The 27,061-nt window shown below is 32.5% G+C and overlaps 1 protein-coding gene across 10 annotated transcripts in view; it reads right to left on the bottom strand.

The window, feature by feature from the left end:
• Positions 1 to 14,020: 14,020 nt before the first annotated feature.
• The window catches only part of SUF4 (zinc finger (C2H2 type) family protein), a 47,361-nt gene continuing 34,320 nt past the window's right edge, over positions 14,021 to 27,061 (bottom strand). Inside the window, exons 5-10 of one of the 10 annotated variants that reach the window (XR_016364476.1) lie at positions 24,526 to 24,689; positions 24,352 to 24,405; positions 23,922 to 23,989; positions 23,616 to 23,692; positions 23,369 to 23,465; positions 17,870 to 18,361 (exon numbers count right to left, since the gene is read on the bottom strand). Coding sequence is in view for 7 of the 10 variants with exons in the window: in XM_089829425.1 (XP_089685551.1) it covers positions 23,388 to 23,465; positions 24,352 to 24,405; positions 24,526 to 24,689 (296 nt within the window). In the remaining 3 variants the exon portion in view is untranslated. Of the gene's footprint in view, positions 14,799 to 17,869; positions 18,362 to 23,054; positions 23,466 to 23,615; positions 23,693 to 23,730; positions 23,990 to 24,351; positions 24,406 to 24,525; positions 24,690 to 27,061 lie in introns of those variants that run through there. The other 9 variants (XR_016364474.1, XR_016364475.1, XM_089829425.1 and 6 more) reach the window with 9 other exon arrangements.

The following is a 27,061-nucleotide window of genomic DNA, read 5'->3' as shown; positions in this document are numbered from 1 at the left end:
TGTAGAGCTCTCCAAGAGCTTTCTATTGACTACTTGAAGTCCAAAATCTGACTCTGTATGCCCAAGTTATGCCCCAATCAGTGCTCATAATAAACAACATCTAACTTTATTGCTCTTAAAACTTGACAAAATTCAAATTCATAGAACCAAACCTACACCAAGCTATAGTGCTTTGAATTAGCTTTCCAATGCCTATAAGAAATTTGAAATTTGATATCCTAAGAGAAAGTTATGGTTGTTTTACTAAGACAATCTTTTTACCATTTTTATTGCTATTTTTTTTTGTGACAAAAATTCTGACAAGATTAAATTTGATGGTCATCACGAGCTGAAACTAAAAACTCTTTAATTTCCTCTGAACATGGCCAAACTAAGGCATATTATACATCAAAATTTATGGAAATGTCGACCCGAATTCAATGGTGAAGTTTGTTTTTATCTAGGAGGTCACTTCTGCAAGCTCCCCCTAAAACCCTCATTTAAATGAAACATTTGAAAACCCTTTTGTCTAACAATTTCACATGCCCAAAATCTACCAATATCTCATCATAACAAAAAACCCAAAACCCTCTGATCTACAATAAACTACTCATATATTTTGCCATTTCTTTTATCCTCTCATGTATTCCCATGGATTCAATCTAGGGTTACAATAACAAAACCATAGCTCTGATACCACTTGTAAGGAAACTTGCAATAAAGAATATAATTGTTTCCACATAACCCATAATAGATTTGAAATAACTATGCAACTGAAATTCACATGCAAGAGAATAGAAAACATACCCACAAAAATGTGACACAAGATATACCTTAGGAAACCCTCATTGAGGGAAAAACCCAGCCTCCAAAAGCATCTATCACCATATATTATTCAACAAAAACACCATTGCAATACAACCATGGAAGCCTTCAATTCCATAGCCACAACTAAGAAATCCATGTGAACAAGCATGAATCAACACACCCCATGTCATGCTTCCAACCTTCACAAATGCTCCTTTGGCTAGCCTATCAAGCCTTGTTCCACTCAACTCTTTCTCTTTTTTTGCCTTCTTCTTTCTGTCACTACAACTACCCTTGTAGCTGCTTATATAGTAGCAATTCCCATAAAACCACCAAGTGGTATTACATTAACCATGTGCTAAAACCATATTCTACCTAATCCATTGATCCCACATTTAATATTGGAAATTTAATTGTTTTCCCCAATATTAAATAATTACATAAAACCTTATCACAATGTTATAATACAACTCATCAAGTATATCCTATGGGAATATTTACATGTTGCATGTCTATCTAGGTGCAACATTACGTAATAAAATAAAATAACACAATATAACAATATTATGCAATGTGTGCAACACCCATTATCTCAACAGAACATGAAATAGATTATTTTATTGGAGGAAAAATAGACGAGCATACTTAGGAATAAGGATCTACCTTGATTCTAAACTTGTTTGAAGGGATTAGGGGACCCATATTCATATTTTCCTATGCATTAAATACAATTACGGAGTCCTATTATGCAATCTATAATGAGAACACACTAAGGTGGATGCTAAAAAATCCTAAAATTGTAGACCACTTAGGTGCTTACAACACTCAAAAAAATAAAGGATATTCCCTATATCAAAACCTATCTTACTTTGCAATAGTTTGATTTACATTTAAAGATATTGCTTATGCAATAGATATCACATTAAAATGATAACTATTTATTTAATCATTGAAAATTTATAAATATGTATTGGATTTATTTGTTATGGTCTTCATTACTCTACCCAAAGAATATATTTAATTAATTATTATGTCTATGGTCATATTTATAAGTTGTTTGCCTCGAACTTTTGTTTCCAAAATAACTTGTGTAGGTGATACCTCATAGATTAAGTGATATATAAATAAACTATCTTATATGGTTCCTTAATCAAAAGGTTGAATACAAAAGTAGATTAAAAGAATCAATGTGTCCTAAAAGATTAATGCAATAATTCTTATTTGGGTACTAGTAAAATATTTATTTTAAAATATGATAACCTAATCTATCACTTTTGTCAAAGATAATTACTTCTGAAAAAAGGCACATTGAAGATTGTGGGCGCTTCATTCGAAACACAGTTTTCCATCATGAAATTTCTCTCCAAAGTTTTTGTTCATGCCTATGTTAGAAAAAAAAATCTACTATTCCTCCAAAGGTGAAACCTCAAGCCATTGTCTATTCCAAAACCTCCCTTATGGATTTGTGTATGGCCCAAATGTGGTGGATAATGTGGATTTCTCCCAATGTAAGAGGTTTTTTGGAGACTTGTTAGTTTAGTAACAATTTCTTGCAACCAGTAGTCTCTCGTAACATTGACCTTTTCTATTGTGTAAAGGGGGTATTAAAATATTGTGTTGTCTTCATCTAAAGGTCATGATTTAGTGTTGATCAAGTTGTGGGTGTTAAATGTAAGGATCTCTGATAGCAATAAACTATTATAGCAGACTGTACAAATATAGATTACATTTTGCTTGTATCTCAAACTGATGGTGTTGTTTGAATGATGCAGAACTTCCAGTTTGAATTGCAGTCTATGTGATATAATCTTCAATATTGAACACCAATGGAGGATCGATGAACTTGACTTTATTGACTTAGAGGGAGAGAAATCGTTAGGACTGTATATGTCTGGTTATTGATATATTTTCCAAGAACTGCTTAGCATCATATATATATATATATATATATATATATATATATATATATAAGAATAGAGAGTCATGCCTCTACATGGGGCATAACTAGTCATTAGTTTCCACCCATAACAAATGTAATCTATTTCCTTTGTAATCGGCGGCAAAATAGATAAATACAAAGCCTCGATAATAATAGTCTTTTCGAGACAAGAACCTGATATTGATGAAGTTATTTTGTGAACAATTAAATGTGTTTATATAGGTATATATATGTATATATTTTCACTAGTAAAATAGAGTTCATATAAATCATGATTTCAAGTACTTAATATTACTTCAACTGATGTTATACATCAACACTCCCTCTTAGCAAGGGAGAAGTAATAAACTCTTTAAGAAATAACAAAATATAGAATATCAGTACACATTATCTAACTTTAACACTCTAAAATAGTGACTTTTCAAATAATTTTAATCACCATGTTATGAACACTATCATAACATATATTATGATCTCTAATTGTCCAAAACAATATCTAGAGTAATCATAATGCATTTGTTATCAATAACTTCCGGCATATCCAAAACAAAATAGTCATAATGACAAGCCTATCATTTGCAAGATCATCACCTTACAAAGATTACCTGCTGAATATATATGTCCATGAACGATTGTCACCTTTCATTACATATCTGATACAACTAAACAACCATAGCAGCATAAACACATATAAATTGAAATTTAAATTCAAGTTTTAACATTACAATTTTATCATACCAATTTTTCCTCTAAAGTATTCCAACTTCACTTTAGCAAGAGGCTTGGTAAAAACATATGTTGTTTGCTTGTTAGTACTGATGTACTCTAGTTTGATAACACCTCGATCTACCATATCTCTAATTTAATGATAAGGAATTTCAATATGCTTAGACCAATTGTGAAAAACTGGATTAGTTGAAAGTTTGATACAACTCTGATTATTGTAATGAATGATAGTGGGCTTCAGAGGCTTCTTAAACAAATCAACTATTTACTTTCGTAACCATACAACTTCTTTGTCTCCCAAGGAAGAGGTTATATATTATGCTTCAGTAGAGCCTAATGCAACTGAGGATTGTTTTCTATTGAACCAAGAAATCATCTCAGATCCAAGACTAAAGCAACATCCAAAAGTACTTTTACGTTCAGTAGAGTTGCCTGCCCAATCAGAATTTGAATATCCATGAAGATTGATTTCAACTTGATCATATTTGATTCCCATGCCAATAGTACCTCTTAGATAACTTAAGATATATTTGGTTGTCATTAGATGTATCTTCTTTGGTGTACACATGAACAGACTTAAGATGTTAGTAGCATAACATATATTAGGACAAGTATTCACCAAATACATTAAGGATCCAATGATCTGCCTATAGTGAGTAGGATCCATAGGTTCAGATTTAATCATATCATCCTTAAGCTTATGTAGGTTGACTTCCATAGGAGTAGTAGCTAGTTTACAATCCATCATTCCAAATTTTATCAAAATATCAATAGTATATTTTTTCTGATTTGGGAAAATGTAGTTCCTTAGTTGCTAGACTTCTAGTCCTAGAAAGTAGTGGAGAAGACCTAGATCTTTCATATCAAACTCTGTTGTTAGTTCTTGTTTGCACTTTCTTATAAGATGTTCTTCACCTATTATCAATTAATCATCAACATATAATGTACAAGAATAATAATGTCATCACCATCTATTTTGAAGTATAAGTTAGGATCAACTTCATTCGTAGAATACCCTCACTTTGTTAGATAGTTGTCTATCCTTTCATACCATGCTCGGGGAGTTTGTTTAAGACCATATAGTTTTTTCTTTAACTTAGACATGTGCAAATTTTTGTCATGAGTGATGACCCGTTCTGGTTGCTGAATATAAACTTCTTCTTCAATTTTACCATTTAAGAACGTTGTTTTAACATCCATTTGATGAACTTTCCATCCTGTGGATGTTGCAATAACCAAGATAGTCTTGACAAAGGTGTATCTAGCAACTGGGGTAAATGTTTCTTCATAATCGATACCTTCTTCCTATAAGAAACCGCATGCTACAAATCTGGCTTTATACTTTTCAATGTTGTCATTAGGAGCATGCTTGATTTTGTAAAGCCACTTAGAAGAAACAATTGATATGTTTTTAAGTCTAGGTACAACATCTCATACATCATTTTTTAGTATAGAATTGTATTCTTCAATCATTGCTTCTTTCCAAGGTTTACTTGACAAGGCTTCTTCAACATTTGAAGGTTTTGTTTTGATAAGTTTAGTTAGAAGTGCCACATAACATGATTGATTTCTTATTCTCTTGCTTTCTCTTATTACTTCATCAAGTTCAACATGATTTTCTTCTATCATTTTCCTAGCCCAAAGTGGCCTCTTTTTATTGTTAGCATTTTCAATATTCTTAGGATTTGAAATAGTAGGTGAAGGAGGTTCAGTATCATTCTCCCTTTCATTTTCTATTGGGTGATCTTCATCTATTTCAATGATAGGTTCTATACATAATTCATCATTGTTCTTAGAAAGATTGAAGGCAATGTATTCTTCAAGTTTAACATCTCTACTGATCTCAATTGTTCTTTAACTTGGAACATAGATCTTGTAGCCTTTGGTTGTTTCACTATATCCAATGAGTATTCCCTTCTTTCCAAATGGTTCTAGTTTTGTTCTTTTCTATTTAGGAATATGAATATAAACAAGACACCCAAATATTCTTAGGTAAGTTAGATCTAGTTTGATACCTGTAAATACTTCTTCAAGATTGATGTTTTCTTTCTAATACTGAGTGAGGACATCTATTTTGAATGCAAATTGCAGTGTTAGATGCTTTGGCCCAAAAAGAAGTATGAAGATTTTGGTCGTGCATTATTGCTCTAGATAATTAAATAATTGATCTATTTTTACGCTCTGCAACTCCATTTTGTTGAGGATTATAAGGCACAGGAAACTCCCTCTTAATCCCAATAGTAATGCGAAAATCTTTGAAAATTTTAGATATGTATTCACCTCCATTGTTTGATCTTAGAATTTTTATTTTCTGTCCTGACTGATTTTCAACTAGAGCTTTCAATTCTTTGAACTTTGATAATACTTCAATTGATTCTTTTGTTTGAGGAAGTAGATCCAAGTTCTTCTAGAATAGTCATCAATAAATTTTGCATAATAGAGGCACCCATTTAGGGAAGGTACAGATATAGGACCACACAGGTCAGTGTGAATAAGTTCAAGTATAGATTTTGATTTGTGAATGCTTTTAGGAAAGGATTGCTTGGTGTTTTGTTCCTAGGGCACATCTTGACTAGGTAAAATCTTTTTACCATTTTCCCTATTGATGACAATGCACGGAAATGAAGGTGGCCTAGTCTCCTATGCCAAATTTCAGTAGAATATGAAGTTTCATGACTTAGGGCTAAATTTTGCTAATTACAAAGTTTATATAAACTTATCTCTCTAAATCCAATAGATATAGCTTTCTTGATATTAGAGTTCTTTGGCCAAGATAGAACTCTGTCCTCTTGAAAGGTGAATCTAAATCCTTGATCAGCAAGACCAGAAATAGAGACCATATTTCTTTTTATACTAGGTATGTATAAAACATTTTTAAGTTGGATAGTAATACCTGGATTTAGTTGAATTGAGCAAGACCCAATACCTTTAATCGAATGAGTAGAATTATCTCCAATGGTTACTTCTTCTAAGGAGTATTCTGAGAAGCTTTCAAATTTGTCTCTAAAACCTATTATATGTCAAGATGCTCCACTTGAAAGGGCTAGATAGAATGCAAGGCTTTCCTTTTTTTCCTCTTCCTCTTCTTTAACTTTTGCTAGTGTTGCTTGAATTATTTTTCATTATGGACAGAAGTTGTGAGAGTGAACAGTTTTGTCACATTTGAAACATTGTACTTTTGACCTATCTCATTTCTTATAAGGTTTGTCAAATTTCTTTTTATTATGTTTGAATTTTCCTTTCTTGTTTGAATTTGCCTAAAGAGATTGAATGTTTCCCTCTTAATTTATGCTTAATTCTCTTGAAACTAATCTTGATTCTTCTTGGGTGCATTCATTTTTTAGTACTTCAATTTTAGTAAGCCCAAGTTTGGAGCTTAGACCTCGAATGAAGGTTTCCCAAGATAGTGGAAGTCCTCTTAAGGCTATCATGCTAAGTTATTTGTCATCAACTTGGCTTCCAATTGTTGCAAGTTGATCTTTTAACTCAAAGATTCTTAGAAAATAGGACGTAATTGACTCCCCGTTATTCATTTTTGTGTATAGAAGATCTTGCTTTAAAGTTGGCAGTCTACTAGTATTATTGATTTCAAAAGTTTTTTCATAGTAGAGAACATCTCAAATGCAATTTTAAGACTGGATATAGAAGGGAGAATATGATCCTTCACAGAGTCTATAATAATTTTCACAACCTTCTTGTTGTGTCTTTTCCATGTCATTTTATCTGGATCATTTTTAGGAATAGATTTGTTTGATTCTATGTACTCTTCTAATTCCATTTCTCTTAGTATTATCATGACTCAAATTTTCCATGATGAAACGTTTATTGCTCCCTCAAGTCTATCCTCTAATCTTACTTGATTAACCATTTTGAATTTGAGGACAAAATTCTAATATTGATTATCTAAGATTTTAGTTTTAATTCTTAATAATAGAATTTCCTATCAGAAAGGTTCTGATACCATGTAAATGTAAGCATCTTAGATAGTAATAAACTATTATAGCGGACAGTACAAATATATAATACCTTGCTTGTATCTCAGACTAATGGTGTTGTTTGAATGATGCAAATCTTCCACTTTGAATAGCAATTCATGTGATAGAATCTTCAATCTTGAACACCAATGGAGGATCGATGAACTTGACTTTATTAACCTACAGGGAGAGAAATTGATGGGGCTATATATATATATATATATATATATATATATATATATATATATATATATATATATATATATATATATATTATAGAATGGAGAGTCGTGTCCCCAGAGAGACATAACTCTATGTGGCCATGTAGAGTCATGCCTCTACGTGGGCATATCTAATCATTAGTTTCCACCATAACAAAATGTAATTTGTTTCCTTTGTAATCAACGGCAGAACAGATAAATACAAATGCCTGATAACAATAGTCTTTTCAAGATAAGAGCCTGATATTGATGAAGTTATTTTGTGAAAATATATATATATTCACCACTAAAATAGAGTTCATATAAATCATGATTTCAAGTACTTAATACTACTTCAACTAATGTTATACATCAACAGTGGATTTGGAGGAATGTTCTCTTTTAACAAAACCCTAGATAGTCTCCTTTAACTCTCTTAGTGAGTCATTCAATGTGTACTCTATGTTGTTGTGTCTTTACAATATTCCACTCAATTTTAGGTAGATATCATTCTTTGGAAATATTAGAATCTCTATTGGCCACTTCTTGAAGGTGGGATGAGGCTAAGACTTTTTTGGTATTTTCTACTTTCACTCTCATTTCGTCTGACATGGATATCTCCACACCACATCCAATGGATGTGGTATTCATGGTTGGGGATTGTCTTGGACTAAATTACTAGATTTTGAAGGCCTTCCCTTTTGGACTCAATGAGGGTTCTCTACTAGCCATCTGTCTACAAACTATTTTCTTATGTTGCTACTTGGCGAAAGGATTTGTATAATGATCTTCACCATCTAAGATTATGATTCTCTTTCTTGTATTTTATATCTTAGGACTCCTCACACACTAAATATGAGGATAGTGTAGGTATAGGAATGAATATTGAGAGGGGTTAATTAGTAATCACCAACCCAATAATATTTATGGGCCCAACAAACTTTACCAAACAAACTAGCCTTTTAAACTTATTTAACCCATTATCAAAACTATCAGTAAAGAAAACTTTAAACCAACACGTGACATGAAAAACATCCATAAAAGTAGAAAACTAGATATATCTTATGGAATCCTGATTAGGGTGAAAGATGCTCACAAAGTTTGTACTCTTTTGAAAAATGCTTTGTTAGGAGCCCTCTTGGTTAAGGGTTACAAAAGCACTATCATGTGCTACCTGGTTATGGGATTTCTCTAGAGACGTATTAAAGTCTTATACCCCATTATGAGTAACCTTGTAAGAGGATTTTGAACACTCTTTTGAGAATTTCACCTCATTAAAGAATTTTATGAAGACCTATTAAGGCCGCCCGATTAAAGTTTTTTTTGTTACAATGGTTAGAGAGTAGCAGATAAGCAATGACCTGTAATTTGCACACTCTCTATGAAATTAGATCCACATCAACATACCATACTTGATCTTTTGTTCTGATCTCACTCGATTATGTATCTTCCTTTGTGATATCAACCTTCTCCAACCTTCGGTTCTTCTGCCACAATACTAAATCTCTTCATTTTCCTTCCTTCAGTATAATCACTTCAATCAAAAAACAAACCTAAATCTAACGATCTAGATTAACCATAACAAATCTAATTGTTCATATTTCTTTTCTTTTGACCATGTTTTACAGTTTATGTTTAATCCTTAACTGCTAATGTGTGGACTAACTCTAGTAGATCTTTCGTGATGTAAAGTTAAGTGATGATGTGGCAATGATATAGCACTAATGGGTTATGATGAATTGACCATACATTGGTTGTTGTGATTGAATTTATTGAAGTCATGCATGTTTATTAGAAAACATGCAAAAGGCTAAATGGTCTTTGTTGAATTAATGTGCAGTTCAAATTGGTGATTAAGATGATCTAGTAAATAGGATGGATTAGGGTTTGATAATGCATTATGTTGGGTCATAGGTGCAATTCAAGTGTAAAACACTACGGTTAAGGTGTTGGCCACCCTAGAAATTAAAATTTTTATAACATTATAGTTAAGGTAGCAGCCACCCTAGAGATTGAAATGTGTATTTAGACGATAGGATGTTGTAGTTGCAAGTTTGTAGATCATGGATGGTGTGTGTGATCAAGCTAGTCATAGATTTTTTGCAAGTAGAAGTAGATGTTGAGTGGAATTGGATATGTACAAGAAATTGAGAAGTTTTATTCACAAATCACTTTCCTTGTTGAATCCTAAGAAGCTATCAAGTCTAAATCCCTTAACTCGGTCACTCTTAACAGGGTAAGTGGGATCCTAATAGCTTGAGTTAGAAATCCTCTTACGAGGTTACTTCTAATAAGGTAGGCCTTGTAACATGGCTAAAGGAAAATTCCTAAACTGGGTGACTCCTAACAGGATATTTTCTTAGGAGAGCATTATGGTGAGCTCCTAATAGCGTTAAGCATTTAACAAGGCACATTCCATAAGAGTAAAAACATTTGTGGGTATTAATTACCAACAAGGCTTTTCCCTCTAACCAAGGGTTTCCACATGAAAAATATTGGTGTATTTTATGTTACTTGTGTGGATGTTTTATAAGATATATTACTTATAGTTTCACAAATCTACATTAGAAGCATGTGGTGAATGCTTAAGTACTTAGATCTAGTTTTGGATGATCTTTAATGATAAGTTGGCAAAGCTTGTATCTGATAGATTACAGATTCATAAAAAACATAATGCAACAGAGATAATAATTTACAATCTAAAAAACATAGGTGCGCAAAGATGGGTTTACTTAGGTTCTTTGGAGACAGGTACAATATTTTAGAATAGGAGACAAGTGTACTTGGAAACACAATTTCTTTAATATATTCTGATAATCTATAGAAAACCTATAAGGGTTTGTTTTGTTCGTGGAATTGTAGAAATCGTGATTTCTACAAACTTCGATTTAGCCAAATCAAGGCTTCACAAATCTTCATTCCTATTTTTCGAATTTTACTTGAACCATTTGTTTCACTCTGAAGATGAGTGGAAAGACACATTTTTATGTGTAAGCTTGGAGTTGCAAGCAAATTCCCAAAAATAGTCCAATATATTGTTTTTACACTCCTTAAAAAGCATAACCAGGTTTTGATTTTCAATTCCTAGTTGCTAGAGGGAAGTCTGATAACTTGGTTTTGAAACAAAATTAGAAGTCTAGTATTCTAATTCCATTTTGCCAATTTTGAAACAAATGCAAATATTTTCAAATCCAAATTATGAAAAATCCAATTCCCGTCATCTTCCACCAACCAAACAGGCCCTAATATATAATGGCATTAGGTTATAAAAACAAGAACAGTGACAATGTCGAGTCAAACATTAACTTTACAGGTTAAAGTGCACAAATTGAAATGCCATACAATCATTGTATCAAAGTTTCAAATTGATTATGTTGGCATAACTGATGTAGATTTTTTTGGACATATGATATAGTGCATGTTTGGCTATCAATTGATCAGCTATTGTCTAGTCATTGATGTCAACTTGAAAGTTGTCTATTGATTGTCTATTGGAGAGCATTGTTCTAGCATGTGCAGAGTGGAAATCGGCTTAGAGGTGATTGTTGAGTAGAAGCTAAGGTGTGTGGTAGCTATGGATGACTAAGGGATGTCTCGTGATGGATTGTCTATCATCACATAAGCCAAAAACAACTTGCTCAAAGTTATGTTGGGTTTAAATGTGACAAACCAACTAGGTTGAACAGTTAATGATAGGCATTGAATGATTTGATTGGTGTATCAAATTTATAATGTTTCAGATGTTGTAATTCAAGATTTGTGATTTATGCTCAATTATGAGATCAATGTACCAATCGTGCATGATTTTGTTTACAAGAAGACATGGTGTGGAATGATACAAGTATGTTGAAAAGAAAATGCAAGAACACTTGGAACAATTTATATTTAATCCTTAATTTGTAATCTGTGGACTAACTCTGGTAGATATTTCATGATGTAAAGTTGAGTGATGATGTGGCAATGACATAGCACGAGTTATGATGAATTGATCATGTATTGGTTGGTGTGATTGAATTTTTGTAAGTCGTGCATGTTTATTATAAAAAGTGCAAAAGGCCAAAAATTCTTTGTTGCAGTAATGCATTCTAGCAAGTCTTAGGTGAAAATCAAGTGTAAAACACTATGGTCAAGGTGGTGGCCTCAATAGAAATTAAAATTTGTATACCATTATAGTTAAGACAGCAACCATCCTAGAGATTGAAATGTGTATTTAGACGACAGAATGTTGTAGTTGCAAGTTTGTGGATCGTGGATGGTGTGTGCGATCAAGCAAGTAGTTGAATTCTTGCAAGCAGAAGTAGATGTTGGGTGGAATTGGATATGTACAAGAAATTGAGAAGTTTTATTCCCAAATCACTTTCCTTGTTAAATCCTTATAAGTTCTCGAGTCTAAACCCCTTGACTTGATCACTCTTAACAAGGTGAGTGGGATCCTAACAGCTTGAGTTAGAAATCCTCCCACTAGGTTACTTCTAACAAGGTAGACCTCCTAAAATGGCTAGAGACAAATCCCTATTAAGTTACTCCTAACAAGGTATGTTCTTAATAGAGCATTATTGTAAGCTTCTAATAGGGCAAAGCTTTTAACTAGATACATTCCATAAGAAAGGAAATATTTGTGGGCATTAATTGCCATCAAGACTTTTCCCTCCAACCAAGGGTTTCCACATGAAAAATATTAGTATCTTTTTGTTTCCTCACGAGACCTAGACTCAACTAAGAATTAGTTTTCATCAAGTAAAACCGAACGATGGATAGTGACTAAAGAAGTTTGTGCAAATAGAATATGTTGCTATTGTACTTTGGAGGCAAGATGGCATTGTATCACGGAGTGTCGAGCTAAAATGCACATTCGAACCAACCACATCAAGATTTGATTTACAAAGAGGGATGCTCAAGTAAGTAACTTGTGGGAAGACGAAAAGATAACAAAAAATTCTTGACCGTTTGATCAAGGTTCAATGCAAAATTCCCAAGATCCAAAAGAGAAGACACTAAATATGTGCAGTGTTAGTGATCGGGTTGCTTTTGGCCTTTGTGCTATTCATATCGTTGGCTTCGTATGGATCCCATAGGCTAGCCTTGTGGACATTAAGAAACACATTCATTTACTCGTTCATTCAAAATAGTTATATAGAAATAACAATCCAATAAAAAAGCTGAACTGAACCTACCGTGCATGGGGATTATCTACCGTATTATTCTTTAAGAGTGCGATTTATTGGTGGAATGTTATAGAGGATGCAAACTGACTTCTTACATATTTGTAGCAGACTGGATTTGAAGTCTCCCGAGGGCGAAGCCATTTGTTTTTCAATTGTATGGGGGCTGAAAGGGGTGAATGAACCACTTAGTTACGTCACATTCTGATTAGTTCTCAGTTGTATAAGTCAACTATTTACGCAGCCTCATTCCAACTACTGATATAGACGTCTAGTTTAGTAGAGAATTGGAGTAATTTTTTACATCAAGATCAGCATAAACCTTGTTAACTCTTGTATGCAAATGCGTCAAATTTTCGTTCACTTTCAAAAAATTATTTCTGCAAATTGTGTATAATTGATCACTTCATTAGCTTCTTTCAAGAATTCACAGGAATCAACAATTGATGTTGCCACAATTGATTGTGTAGAATTGTTCACTTCATTACCTTCTTTCATATTCATACTCTAGTATGTGCAGAATTGGAAGATTGTTGCCAATAATGAATATGTGATTATGTAATTGTAGTGCATAGGGAAGCGGGATTTAATAACTTAGCAATCTTATCAAGCCACATATTACAAGTGGATTGATTGTATTTATTAGCATAACTACAATTGGTTCAATACCGTCTCTGGTGTTGTCAAACTAACTTGGATGTTCTAGTAATAGGTAACTAAAACATATGGTTATGTCAAATTTCACCAACTTGAAGGAGCCATAAATAACAAGCATGCAATGCGTGTGATGAAGAAAATTAATTTCACCGCGTGTCCAAGCACACATTACTTATTTGTGATCAAATTTATTTTAATTACTATTAAACAGCATGCTATTCATTAAACATCCCAATCACGCTCCCTAAATTGAATAGGATTCTTAAAATTTAATTGATTGTAATTTTTATTTACATTGTGTTCTTAAAATTTAATTGATTGTAATTCTAATTTACATTGTACCATTCTAATCAAAATATCCAATTACTCAGAAACCAAAGCATCTTCAAAGATTTATGATCGACTGAATCAACATACTTGCCTTGCGTATCTATCTCTGTCTAGTGACCATTTTTGCAAGCATTGGGATGTAAAACCCCCATTGGATTTCCTTACAAATTTAAATACAAAATCTAGATTTCCATTTGTGAATTTCACAGTGCCCTTAATGAAGACAGACAAAATCAGCTTGATAGATTGTAGACTTTTAACTCATCAATGAATTTTAACCATCGCTCATTTGGATTGTTAACATTGTTTTGATTGAATTGTTGAGGTTCTAATCCTGTATTCCCTTCTACTCTATCTCCAAACCTGCTTCAACTCTCCCTTTAGATTGCACAAATACCCATGAATAGACCATTCGTTCATGGGCAGGATACATTAAAATCAACCTTGCCTATCTCAAATGAAAATAAGAGTGATCATGCAGGGCATTCCCGCATGTACAGAATAGGAAAATTGTTTATAATAATCTCCTAATGATAATGAGATTAAGTAATAGTAGTGCATAGGGAAGCTAGATAAAATTAATTAGCAATCTTATCTCCTCATGCCACAATATTACAAGTGCATTATGTATATTAGCATAAAATTCTTTATCGAAAAAATTGTAATCCAATAGTTCCCCTGATTTTCTTAATGAGCAGGCTCTCCAAATGTTGAATTGTGTGCAATGCTCACTTAGATGACATAATATTCCTTACTTCTATAAGGGATGAACACGTCTGTTGATGCTTGCTTTCTTATAATTTGACTTCATGTTCGCAATAGGTTTGTGTAGCTTCTACACAACTGCATACCATGAATGGCTTCAAAATTCAAATGCATTGAAACCATCTAACAAGTCCACTTCATTTTCTTTATAGATCTTTAGCTTTTAGCTTGTAGCTTCCACCCAATTGCAAATCGTCAACAAGCTCTAATGCATTGCAACCATCTAACTGCTACAATTGGCATCAACATTTAGATGTCCCTGTTTGTCAAAACTAGCAGAAGTTAGAGTCGATGTATTTGAATCTCATTGAGACATTCTTTAGCTTTTACATAAAAATGCATAAGCAACTTCTTTTTGCTACCGCAGACATCTCGTTAATAGCAACCACCATCACCTATATTACCTTGTTTTTTCAAACAAAAGATTTCTACCAACTCATTTATAAATGCTACCTTCTTGTTTCCTTGGAAGTGTTGGCAGAATGGTCAGCACTTCCCTCCTTTTCTTTTGGCGCAACAACAACCACACTTGTAACAAGTGGTTTCAGAACTTAGTCACAGTTTTGAAACTCCTCAAGTAATGCTGAGAGAGATTGTTGGCAAATGGTGAGCGCTCCCCTCAAAATTTGTGACAAGAGATTAACCGCCACTGTGAATTCTACAAGTCTAGTGGCTGTATCAGGCGATACTTGTAAACGGAACCTAGCAATATTATAGATGAACCTTAAACCCGGAAAGTTTGCCTTCTGTTTCTTTCATGGATATAGCATGCACCAATAACTGGTATAACTATGATGGGCATGTTCATAGCTCTCTAGATGGGTAGATATGTCGCTTCGTATTGTAATTTATTAGCTAAGGGCAAAGACCAGAGATCAAAGTTGGATGTAAGGCCACAACATATAAACAAATCACACTATAAGCACAGGTGATTAACTCGTAAATACACTACAGATGACAATTTGTTCCCGAATCAGAAAAACTCGATCACATTGTGTTACAGTTAACCACCAGTCACTAGGACTTGATGGGCTCTTAGCAATATAGTATTTTCTGCTGGATAGAAGTTTGGACTCCTTTTTCCAAATAGTTGATTGTGACAAATCAACACATGGATTTAAAAGTGCCTAGACCTGATGGGTGATTCTGGCAACAATGGTGATGTAGTTTTAGAATGGGGCAAATGCAACCAATGTGAATTTGCAGATTCTTCTGAAGTAACACTCCCTCAAATTATCTAGTCTGTATAAGAAAATGTTAAGAAGCATGCTGCCACTTTTTCTCAGCAAGGACACTCTCTATTCCTTTAAGAGAATTGACATTTCTAATAGCTACAGCCCATTAGAAGCAGTCGTTGGTAAAATGGCTTAAATTTCTTGCCAGAACTCTTCTCAGAAGGGAGCTTCTTCAAAATATTTTCCTACAAGAACAGATTTTAATTTATTTTTGGTTTCCTTGGATTTTGTATTTGACATATTTTACAAAGCTTGCTTTTCTTGCCAGGAATCTTCTCAAAAAGGCAGCCTCTTTAAAATATTTGTCTACAAGAACAGATTTTATATATATATATATATATATTTGTTGGACTGTTTAATCCTATACTAACAATCCTGCCTCTGCAAGGAGCACATGGAACACTTTCTTCCGTATTACATATGCAAGTCTTGACCCTGAAGAGTTTTATCAGAGCCGTATGATTATGTTGGAATCACAGAAACTATCCGTCCTGTGTCAATCTGGTCATGCTACCCTTCCATAGTTATGGCAGTGCCTACATTTGGATGGTTGTATATAGTAATCTGCAATTGGCCACTCACAAGTGCTGTTAATAATTTGAAATTCAAAAATTTACGATTTCAGTAGATTGCACAACGGTGAAAGCATAGCCTCAAAAAATTATTACTGCTCGTAAAAAATATTTCACTAAATATTTGTGTAAAGATGCTACAGTGATTATCAGTCACAGAGCCATTAATACAGGTCCTTTGAAGGAACATTAAAACCATTCCAATATGTAGATTATCAGTTCTTAAACATGGCCAGGATACAAAGGACAGCTTGTGCATAAGACTGCCAGGTTCTTAAACTCAAGAAAGAACATGTGATGATTCAGTTGCGGAGAGGTTTGTTAACGGTCCACTTGCAAAGGACAGCAGATGCAGAGGCGGACGCGGCTTAAGGAAGCAGGAGAGGAAGAAGGAAGAACTCGCAAACACCAATGGGGAGCCTAGTTAATTTCTTCTCCAAGTTTCAGACTAGCTTGCTTAGTTTTCCTTTTTGTCATGCTTTCGAGTATCAATTCTTTATTTTGAGGAAAGAGCTTTATGCATCCTTTCTGAACTGATTTCTGATCACTCGTTTTACAAGTGGATTGTTTGTAGCAGTGGTTTAGGCAGAGACTTTATCAGACTTTAACTGTAGTAGCCATTTATCTTGCTTTTAAAAGACACTGTACTTATTCTGGATATATTCAGCATATTGTTATGTATATAATCCTGCAATTCCTCCTGCCCTCGGCCATTTATCATTAAAAAGTTAAAAAAATAAAAATTAGTGTTCAATATTCTGAATGGTTTATTGCTGTTCCATATCAATGACTTGTGAGGAAAACACAAACAATGCTGAAGCCTTTTGTCTATCCATCCAGCCCTTTGCTGTATCTCACTTGAGTGCAAGATAATGCTTCCTTCCCGACACATTGTGGCTAAATGCACTTGGAAATGTGTGTAAAAAGTTTATGGTTATTTTTACAGCCAATTACAACCACAAAAAATCGCATGAAGTCGCAATTTTTTCACTAAGAAATCACCGCACTTTTTTGAAAACTTCTGACCTGTCAACTCCAAGTTGCTAGGTTCTTTGGTCAGGGTCAGGCGTTCAACCTTTCATGTTGAGTGCCAAGGGAGCTGAACACTCTGCGGTTAAGCAGGAAAAGCGCCTAGACACTATGCCCATCTCAAGTCAGATGTGGTGGATGCAAATCGGATATGAACTTACTAAAAAATTAAAACCTAAAAAATCAAAGACAAAAACATAAAACATCATGTTTTAATACCGATAAACACCTCTAACTGTGAGAATGATATAAGAATGCCCTGCAACATGTGGTGGTTTCATGAACATTTAGATCTCTTCAACCTTAACATATACTTGTTTGATACAATCTATTTTCCTTCCCAGCTTTTTAAGCATGGATGGACCTAAAAAATGATGTCCAAGATACACATGAAAATAGTGCCTCAACCAACATTTCCTTCCCAGCTTTTTAAGCATGAATGGACCTTAAAAATGATGTCCAAGATATACATGAAAATAGTGCCTCAACCAACATACCAAACGCTCTACAATCTTTTACAACAAATTGTACAATTCTTTACATTGTCTATTATACCCTTGACAACAATTTGAGGACCCAAATCCTAAATGCACTATATAAAAAAATTAGCAAATTGTGCATTCTGCACGTGCCACTTACAATCCACGACTTTCAAAAATATTGCTCATTTAAGACACACTGCAGTCATATTAATCAATGGACAACAATCCATGCTTAAAAAATCAAGGGTATGATTCCCAAGATCTGCAAACTCCCAAGCTAACTAGACCAACCATACATTCTGAATTTTGTCTACACTGACTTCCTACCTGTCTTTGAGAAGACAGACTTCTTTAAAATGCATAAAATGAAACTTCTCCATCACCATTGTCAACATCCAATGGATTTTCAGTCATGGTTACATTACCTCCTTTGAGCTCTCCTTTGACAACATCATTTGCTCGAAGCCTATAATTCCAAGGTGCGGCTCATTTTATTCAAATATTCTACCATACAAGTACAATGATAAATTAGTTTGAGGATCATCTATTTAGTAAAATAGCTTTTGCTTTATCAATTTTGCTCTGCCATTCCAATACTTTTTTGCTAGCATCTGTAGGAATTTGAAACCAAAATATTTATCCAACAGAATATCCATTTCTGAAAAAAGTAATTAAACTGAATATTTCTGAACCTTAAGACCTCCTTACCAAACTTTGACTAACTTTAGGTTACTGATCTGCATTAAAAACGTCACAAAAACACTACTACCTTAGGTTTGCACTAGTGAACTGAAAACAAAATAATTATATTAAACCAATTTGTACGCTTCTTCAATTTCTCAAATTTGCCAAACAATGTATCACAGAACATGCACGACAAGCTGTGAACTTTCAATAATCAAAAGTTCTAACAGATTCCCGCACAAAAAAGGCAAACCCATGATTCTACCATACAAGTACAATGATAAATTAGTTTGAGGATCATCTATTTAGTAAAATAGCTTTTGCTTTATCAATTTTGCTCTGCCATTCCAATACTTTTTTGCTAGCATCTGTAGGAATTTGAAACCAAAATATTTATCCAACAGAATATCCATTTCTGAAAAAAGTAATTAAACTGAATATTTCTGAACCTTGAGACCTCCTTACCAAACTTTGACTAACTTTAGGTTACTGATCTGCATAAAAACGTCACAAAAACACTACTACCTTAGGTTTGCACTAGTGAACTGAAAACAAAATAATTATATTAAACCAATTTGTACGCTTCTTCAATTTCTCAAATTTGCCAAACAATGTATCACAGAACATGCACGACAAGCTGTGAACTTTCAATAATCAAAAGTTCTAACAGATTCCCGCACAAAAAAGGCAAACCCATGATTTAACTTTGAAAATTGCAAACATTATCCCACAAATTCAATTCTCTCTCATATGACTCCCTCCTCTAATGATACCATACTGTAACAAGAGATGCAATGCGTCATAGTTCCTGCCCAACGCATAATGGTTGTAGAAGTGTAGATGAGTGAGAATCTAAATTAACACTATGAATGCATTAATATTTGCCTACAAATGCACTTGTGATCTGATAGGATTGCTCATTTTTTGTTGTTAAATTCTCGTCCTAGAAATGCGGTTGTCATCTGATAGGATGGCTCATATTTGGTTGTTAAGTTCTCCTGCTATATTATAATATCTTTGGGCATTTAAGCCCAAGAATAAGAGGCCAAAGTCCTCAATATGGCACTATGTACTTAATATCATACTACGATCAATACATATGCTTTAGACAAATTTGCACCTTCTACATTCACAACTTAAATTATGAGCAATGAGGAAAGATATAAATACCAATATTTGAATTATAGAACTTGAAGAACTGATGAAGCATTTGGAGTATCACATTATATGCTTAAGCATAAAATGCATGCTACTAGACAACCATAGGTAGTTGGAATAACTCCCCCAACTATGTATTATTCTCATCTTGATTATCAAATGGAACTCACACTATTTTTAATCATTAGCACTGGACAAAAACTAGGATAGAGATAAATAATTGTATACAACAATAACAACATAAACATATATGCAGAGGAAAAAAGGATAGATAATACAGAGGAGGATGAGGAAGAGAGATAAAATAGTAAGATAGAGTGATACCAACATAAGTTGTGTGTGAGAGAGAAAATTAAATATAATTATTTTTCTTAATAAAATAAATAGTCAAAATAAAATCATGGTTATAATAAAGAATTAAAATTTATTATATTTTAATTAATGAAACTAAGAATTTAATTTTTATATTAAAACTCACATTTCTATAAGAAAAAATGAAATGTATTGAAATATAAAAATATTTTATAAGTAAAACTAATTGTTTAATTTTACACAATTAGAAAAGGTTTACTATTTAATGTTTTGTATTTCCAATTTTTTTCATTAAATTAAGTAATTTTTAATTATGAAATAATATCTATATAATTTAATATGTACATTTGTAAATAATGAATAGATGTAATACATATAAATTTGATGTTGATGAATCAATATGATGTAATAAATAAGAAATAAAATATAACTATTTAATTTTAATACATAGTTTATAAAAACCTAATAATAATTTATATATCTTTTAGAATTGAATTATTTCTATTTCGTGGTTATTTCTTTAGTATTTTTTTGATATAAAATATAATTATTAATTTAATATTAAAATATATATTTAAGTTTAAATATGTTTAAATTAAATGATAAATTATTTAAATAAAAAATATTAATAATAATAAATAATATAATTTAAAAATTGTAACACTTATCAATTATACATATTACAAACACTATTATAAAATATAATTTAAAAAAATATTGTTTAATTTATTTTTATAAAAGTAAAATAATAGTAATAATTTAACTACATTTATTAAAAAAGCAAAGTTTTAAAAAAAAAAAAAATTCAAATACAAAGATATAACATATTAAAATTATATTAAAAAGACATATTTATTAGTTAGTTATATATATATATATATATATATATATATATATATATATATATATATATTATTAGTTTTACATTGATGTTTATTTTTGACTATTTGATATAACTTGTTCCTAAAACTTCATGTAATGCATAAGTTCAAATTATAATTATATTTATATATATATATATATATATATATATATATGATATAACTTGTTCCTAAAACTTCATATATATATATATATATATATATATATATATATATATATATATATATATATATATATATAATTTGAACTTATGCATTACATGAAATTTTAGGAACAAGTTATATCAAATAGTCAAAAATAAACATCAATGTAAAACTAATAATAAATATATTTAAAATAAGAAATTAAAAATATTTAATAGATTGTGATAATTAATATTGATTAGACATGTTGTGTGAGGTGGAAGATAAAATGATTGAAAAAACAAAATCTTATCAACTTATCACAAATGTGAAAAAGATAAAGTTATAATTAATACATTCATTAATGCAAGATGAAGTTGTTAGAAAATATTTGTATTTTTTGTTAAAGAAAAATAATTTTCTCTCCCACCAAAAATAGTATGGACCAATAGAATGGATGAAAAATGTGATTTATAAAATAATGAAAAATTAGAAAAAGATATAAACATTTGAAATCTCATATAATCTTTTAAATTTTTAAATTTGATTGGTTAGTGTTAATGTTATATTTGAATTGACATGAATGCATAAGTATTCTTGCCTTGGCAGGAACTAAAAATTAATAGAATACATTATTATATTCTATTAAATAACAAGGTATAATTACAAAATTCATTTCCTTTTATAAAGAATGGAGGATGAAACCATAAAAAAGGATAAATATGACAATAACTCAACCAACACTAGAAGTAGAGAGCTTAAAAATAGAAAACAAACACGTCACTAATATGACTTTATTACTACTACAAACCTTATCTACTAATACTTATTTAATATTATTCTAAAACCTTGCACAAAAGCAGCAATCTGTTTAGACACCAAAGAAATACTTAAAAACAATCTGTGTACATGCTAAAGAAATATTTTGTCTATCTCACCAATTTGTTCCTATCAATCCAGATTTTATATTGTCTGACATCAAACAAAATGCATGGAAATTGTCACCTACTCCTGGAATCATCCATCTTTTCACTTTTTTCTAGGACTCAAAGCTTGATTCTCTGGAAACAAGTTTCTAAACCGAAAATTGGCCCCCTCACCCTCATCCCAGTTTCCTTCTTTCATATACTTGAGGATAGCTAATAAATGTATACCAGCCATCTCCAATTCTAAGGGTGCCAAACAGATATTGCAAAGCCTTGCGGAGGACATTTCAAAACATACACCAAGCTTGCCAAAAATCACCATCACCAATATCCCATGTTACCTATTCCCAAAAGTCGAGCAAGACTACAAAAAAAATTCCTAGCCATCACAACTGTTGCTTTTAAAAGGTGATCCAATTTTTTCATTAGGTTTTTTGAAACTTTCCATTTCCTGTAGTTTCTTATTTCAGGTTTCATTTGCATGTTCAGTTGTTGTTTGTTTCATGTTTCACATCATAAGTTTGGATTTCAAATGTTTCATGTTGAATGTGCATATTCTTGGACTACTAGATCAATACAATAAAAAACTTTATATGGAAATAGCTATTTAAGTTATACACGTGTTGTCCCCAAGTAGCTAAACCAAGACTTGCCAAATAAAAATTACCCAAGTTGCTTTTTTGTCAAGGAGTCCATCAACTTTATGAATGCCTCATCTTTCAAAAATTCTAACATGTGTGACCAACAAATGGCAAACGACACCAGGTTCAAACATGGCTACTAAATTGAATATGAAATACAAATTTACAACTGTGCTTTGATACAGAGCATGTATAGCTGCAGAAATCATGTCTACAAAGGTACAAACAAAGCATGTAGTTTGGCTTCCCGCATTGCAGAAAGATAAAACCAATTCGAGATTGCAAATAATGTTTAGTGAGTCATCAAACTTCCTTTTTAGTCTTAAGCAAGATCTATATTATTCAAGCTTCAAAATATACAATTTGTTCATCCACCCATCTATTCATTAAGGGTCTCTAGGATTTGAGCAAAATGTTAGTTTTGGCATAAGTTAACCTTACTACAATTATTATTTTCCAGACCAACAAAAACTTGCAAAATATTGATACAATGATGTATTACAACCCATTCAAAATAGTGTTCGACCAACAATCAATAAATGATGATTGGCTACAATACAGATGTACTAACAAATGACTTAATTTTCTTGTAGTGATCAAAATGTTGTTGCTGGCTTCGGGAAAAATACAATGAAAAAATCTTCCAGTAAGAAAAAATTTGGCTGAAATATTTATATGAAATTGTAACCTGAAACGTTTTGAACAAGAATAGACTCTAACTTGCATGTTCTGCAAAATCATTTGGATAAACTCCGCAAGAACACGAAAATGTTAAGTTAATGCTACCTTCGGAAAGAACCCTCGATCACATGCCAAACCCCATCCGCCCAGCAAGCCTGCTTTCTAATATCCTTCTATCAATAGCTGCATCGACAGAGCTCATCTGAAGAACAAATCACAAAATTACTGAAGCCTTCTCACAGAATTCAAATACAGTCTATGACAGTCAGTAAGACATTTATCAGGCAAGAGGCCAAAGTGAAAACATAACTATAATATGAATGAGTTAGTTCTAATCTGAACAGAAGCTGACCTGTTTCAAGTCTCACTGCCAGAATGAGCAAAAACGAAATAGAAACATTAACTCACGAACCCAGACATCCAGGTTACCTTCAGAATGCTCATGAATAAATAAAGGCATTCATCTCTTCAGTATAAAGTGTTTACCTCGATCTTCAATAATAGGGTTTCACGAAATGTAGAATAAACTTCTAAGCATTTATTTTGGCACACATCTTATTGTAAACCTCATGAAATTGGCACCAAAATTAAGATTAATCTTTTAATAGCACTTATTTTCTGAACACCAAGTACCATAAGAAATGATTTGGATACCTACTTGGAAGTTGAGAAATCTCGAGCATGAAAATTAATTGGCTTTGATGATTGGAGGTTGTTTCAAACTGGCTAATAAATTCCCAGCCAAAGTGATACAGCAAAAGTAAGAGTGGAAATTTTACAAGGTCCAAAGAAAATCAATTGTAGAATTGCATCAGCCAGAAATAAGTTATTGCTTTTAAAAAACAGCTTACAAGATCACTATTTACCCAAACATTGGGTGAGAATTTCCAGGGCTGTGAAATTAGGTTACTTATAAAATAGTAGGACAAGCGCGAATACAACGAAATAGTGTTCTTTTGATGGAAGTCAGTGACCTTTTGTAACCTTAACACATAAGACTACAAAACATCACATGCTACTTAAGATTCTAGAATATATATTACCACCTTAATATTTGTCAAAAGAATTAAGAGATTTTCGACACTTACCTGTGAGGTTTCATCATGCACCTGATATTTAGGAAGGGACATCCTTCGCTCTTCCTGTAAAAGGTTAGCGCAGTTCAGATAAGTTGAAAAGCAGCTGAGGAAAACAAAATAATGGAAGTACAAAAAGATCATTAAGCAACATAATTAAACAATGAGAAAAAGATCTATACTGACCATGGACATTGCTTCATCATCCCAAACCAAATACACTTCTTTGGTGACTCCCTGAGCTGCAGGTGGCTTATTTGATATTACTGGGGGAGGTCCAATGGATGGACCTCCAGTATTAGGCCCCAATGCATACATGTGAGAAGGGATTGCAGGTGGAGCAGGACTGCCTACATTCATTAAATATTGCTCAGTGACTGCTCACCGGAACAAAACATGATACAAACACAAGCCAGACAACCAAAAGTAAAATTTTCAAAATTTAATTCATTTTTTAAATGGCCACATATATGAAAAAAATATTGCACTAGAAAGTTAGAAACTATAAAATGCCTACTGAACAAATCTATCTTGGACCTGAAGACAAAAGCATCATGTACCCAATATTGCACAAAGTGTGGAACGAATGGCATGTAACTATTTGGAAAGAAAACACTACAAAATATTAAATACTGTTTAGACAGAATGTCAAATACGTAAATTTAAAAATAGGGCCAAAGAAAGATAGTTGAGAAAGAATGGAATCAATTTTTTATGCATAGAAGTGGTAAAAGAAAGGCATTACATCATTTGGAAATAAACTGCAAATAGTTACATGATACAGATCAAATATTCAAAGATGCAGAGTGAAAAAGAGACCCAGATAAACCATTTATGCAGGCAGAGTAGAGTTTATTACGCTCATGCTAGTTATTGCTACATATTTTCCATGTCAATTCAACTTATACCATAAGAAAATGAATTTTAAAGGACTCTTTCACTACCTCTGCTGGAGTTTTTCATTCCTCTCAGCTGAGATTGGCTTTCATGCCTCACTCTTCTTGAGCATCGGGTTCCTACTATTCTCAAATTCCTAATTGACTGCTGATAGAGATTACATCATAGACAGAAAACTTGTCAAGTTTTAAGAAACCCACCAAGGTTTTCAGCTCGGCGAGTTTTTCTCGCGCCCGTGCAGTGAAATCGGAGTTTAAATGCCCAAAAACGTCATTTTCTTATACCAGTTCGCATTTGCAGCATTGTGGAGCATTGTTCCAGCGTATAAAAGCAAAAGAAAACGTCATTTGTGAAGATCATTTCTTATTTTGGAGGAAGATTTAGTCATCTTTTCAGGTCACGGGCAGGAGGATTTATACAACATTTAAGTATAGGTTATATTTGCATAAATATTGTCAGTATGTTTGAGATAGGTTTCAGCTTCATAAGAGTTAAAATGAAAATTATATATTTTGGAAGTTTTCAAATAATTCCAGGCTTCGCCAAATTTTAAAATTCAACATACCTCAGCAGTGTTATCTCCCACAACCTGTCCTGGCTATTTGAGGTCAAGTTAAAGCTGGAAAAAAAAAATCTAATGATTCTAACTCAGTTCTCACAAATCACTCGGTTTCAATTCTATACTCCTGAGTCCTAATAGACTTAAGCTCAACCACTTCCTCACACCCAAGACAAGCATTACATTCTAGTAGGCCAAAATTGCTCAAACTCACTCTCAGTCTAATTTGCTATGATGTATTTACTTCTAGTTTTATAGAAACTATTTGCAATGATGTATTTACTTCTAATTTTGTAGAGACCAACTACAATGATGTATTTACTTCTAGTTTTATAGACTATTTACCATTTGGCTTCCTGTCATCAGCATTCTGCTTGAGAATGCAATTTTGTACCCATTTTGCCCTTATATATATCCAAACTCTACTTGTTTCTTTTGTTTTCTCATTAATTAACTCATTTAATACATCTTCTCATTAAATTTTGCCAAAAAAACATATATCTTTCCCAAGTTTTTTTTGGGGCCTTGGCGAGTTTTTGCCAAGTGAGAGTTTCCCATCTATAGATTACATGTCATCATTTTCTATCCTTGGCATCACATGACATGGCACCACATATCTTCGCTCTTGGCACCATGTGTAGTTATTCCACAAGTTTTGTTTCCGACTCAGCATCGTGTTTTGCTGGCAATTTAATTGTGGGTGATTAATTGTTCACTCATACTGTTTATTATTGGAGAGATATATTTGTGTAATTCTGATTACTCTTAGAGTTAGGTTATTTGAAGAAAAACTTAAAATTGCTAATGTTTTGCCCAGAAATTATGGTATACAGCAGTAAACAAAATAAAGAACACTAAGGCAAGTAAAAACAAAAAATTATCATGTGAAAACCCTCCAACTTGAGGCAAAAACCCCCACTACACCAAAAATATCTCTTTTATTAAATAATAGAGGTCTGAGTACAATGCTTGTAACTGAACACAAAACTCTTCACACAAAGCAATCATATATATCTCAAATTGAGACTCTCCATATCATAACCGAAAGTCTATTCAATTTTCAAGTGTGAGTCTCTTCATATTTCTGAATGTATGTCTCTTCACATGTTGCATATCTTTGCATATTTCCAAACATGTCTCTTCGCATGTCGCGTGACATATCATCTCAGGTACATATTCTCTCTCACAACTATAAAACTTCAGCAAAAATAATGGTTGTTGATCGATTGAGATTTTGTGATATTGCTATCAGGATTTAACTATGTG

This window comes from Cupressus sempervirens, chromosome 5 (assembly GCF_028749045.1).
Source record: "Cupressus sempervirens isolate cs-2001-9-10 chromosome 5, ASM2874904v1, whole genome shotgun sequence".
Lineage (NCBI taxonomy): Eukaryota > Viridiplantae > Streptophyta > Pinopsida > Cupressales > Cupressaceae > Cupressus > Cupressus sempervirens.
This window is presented reverse-complemented; position numbering and strand designations above follow the sequence as displayed.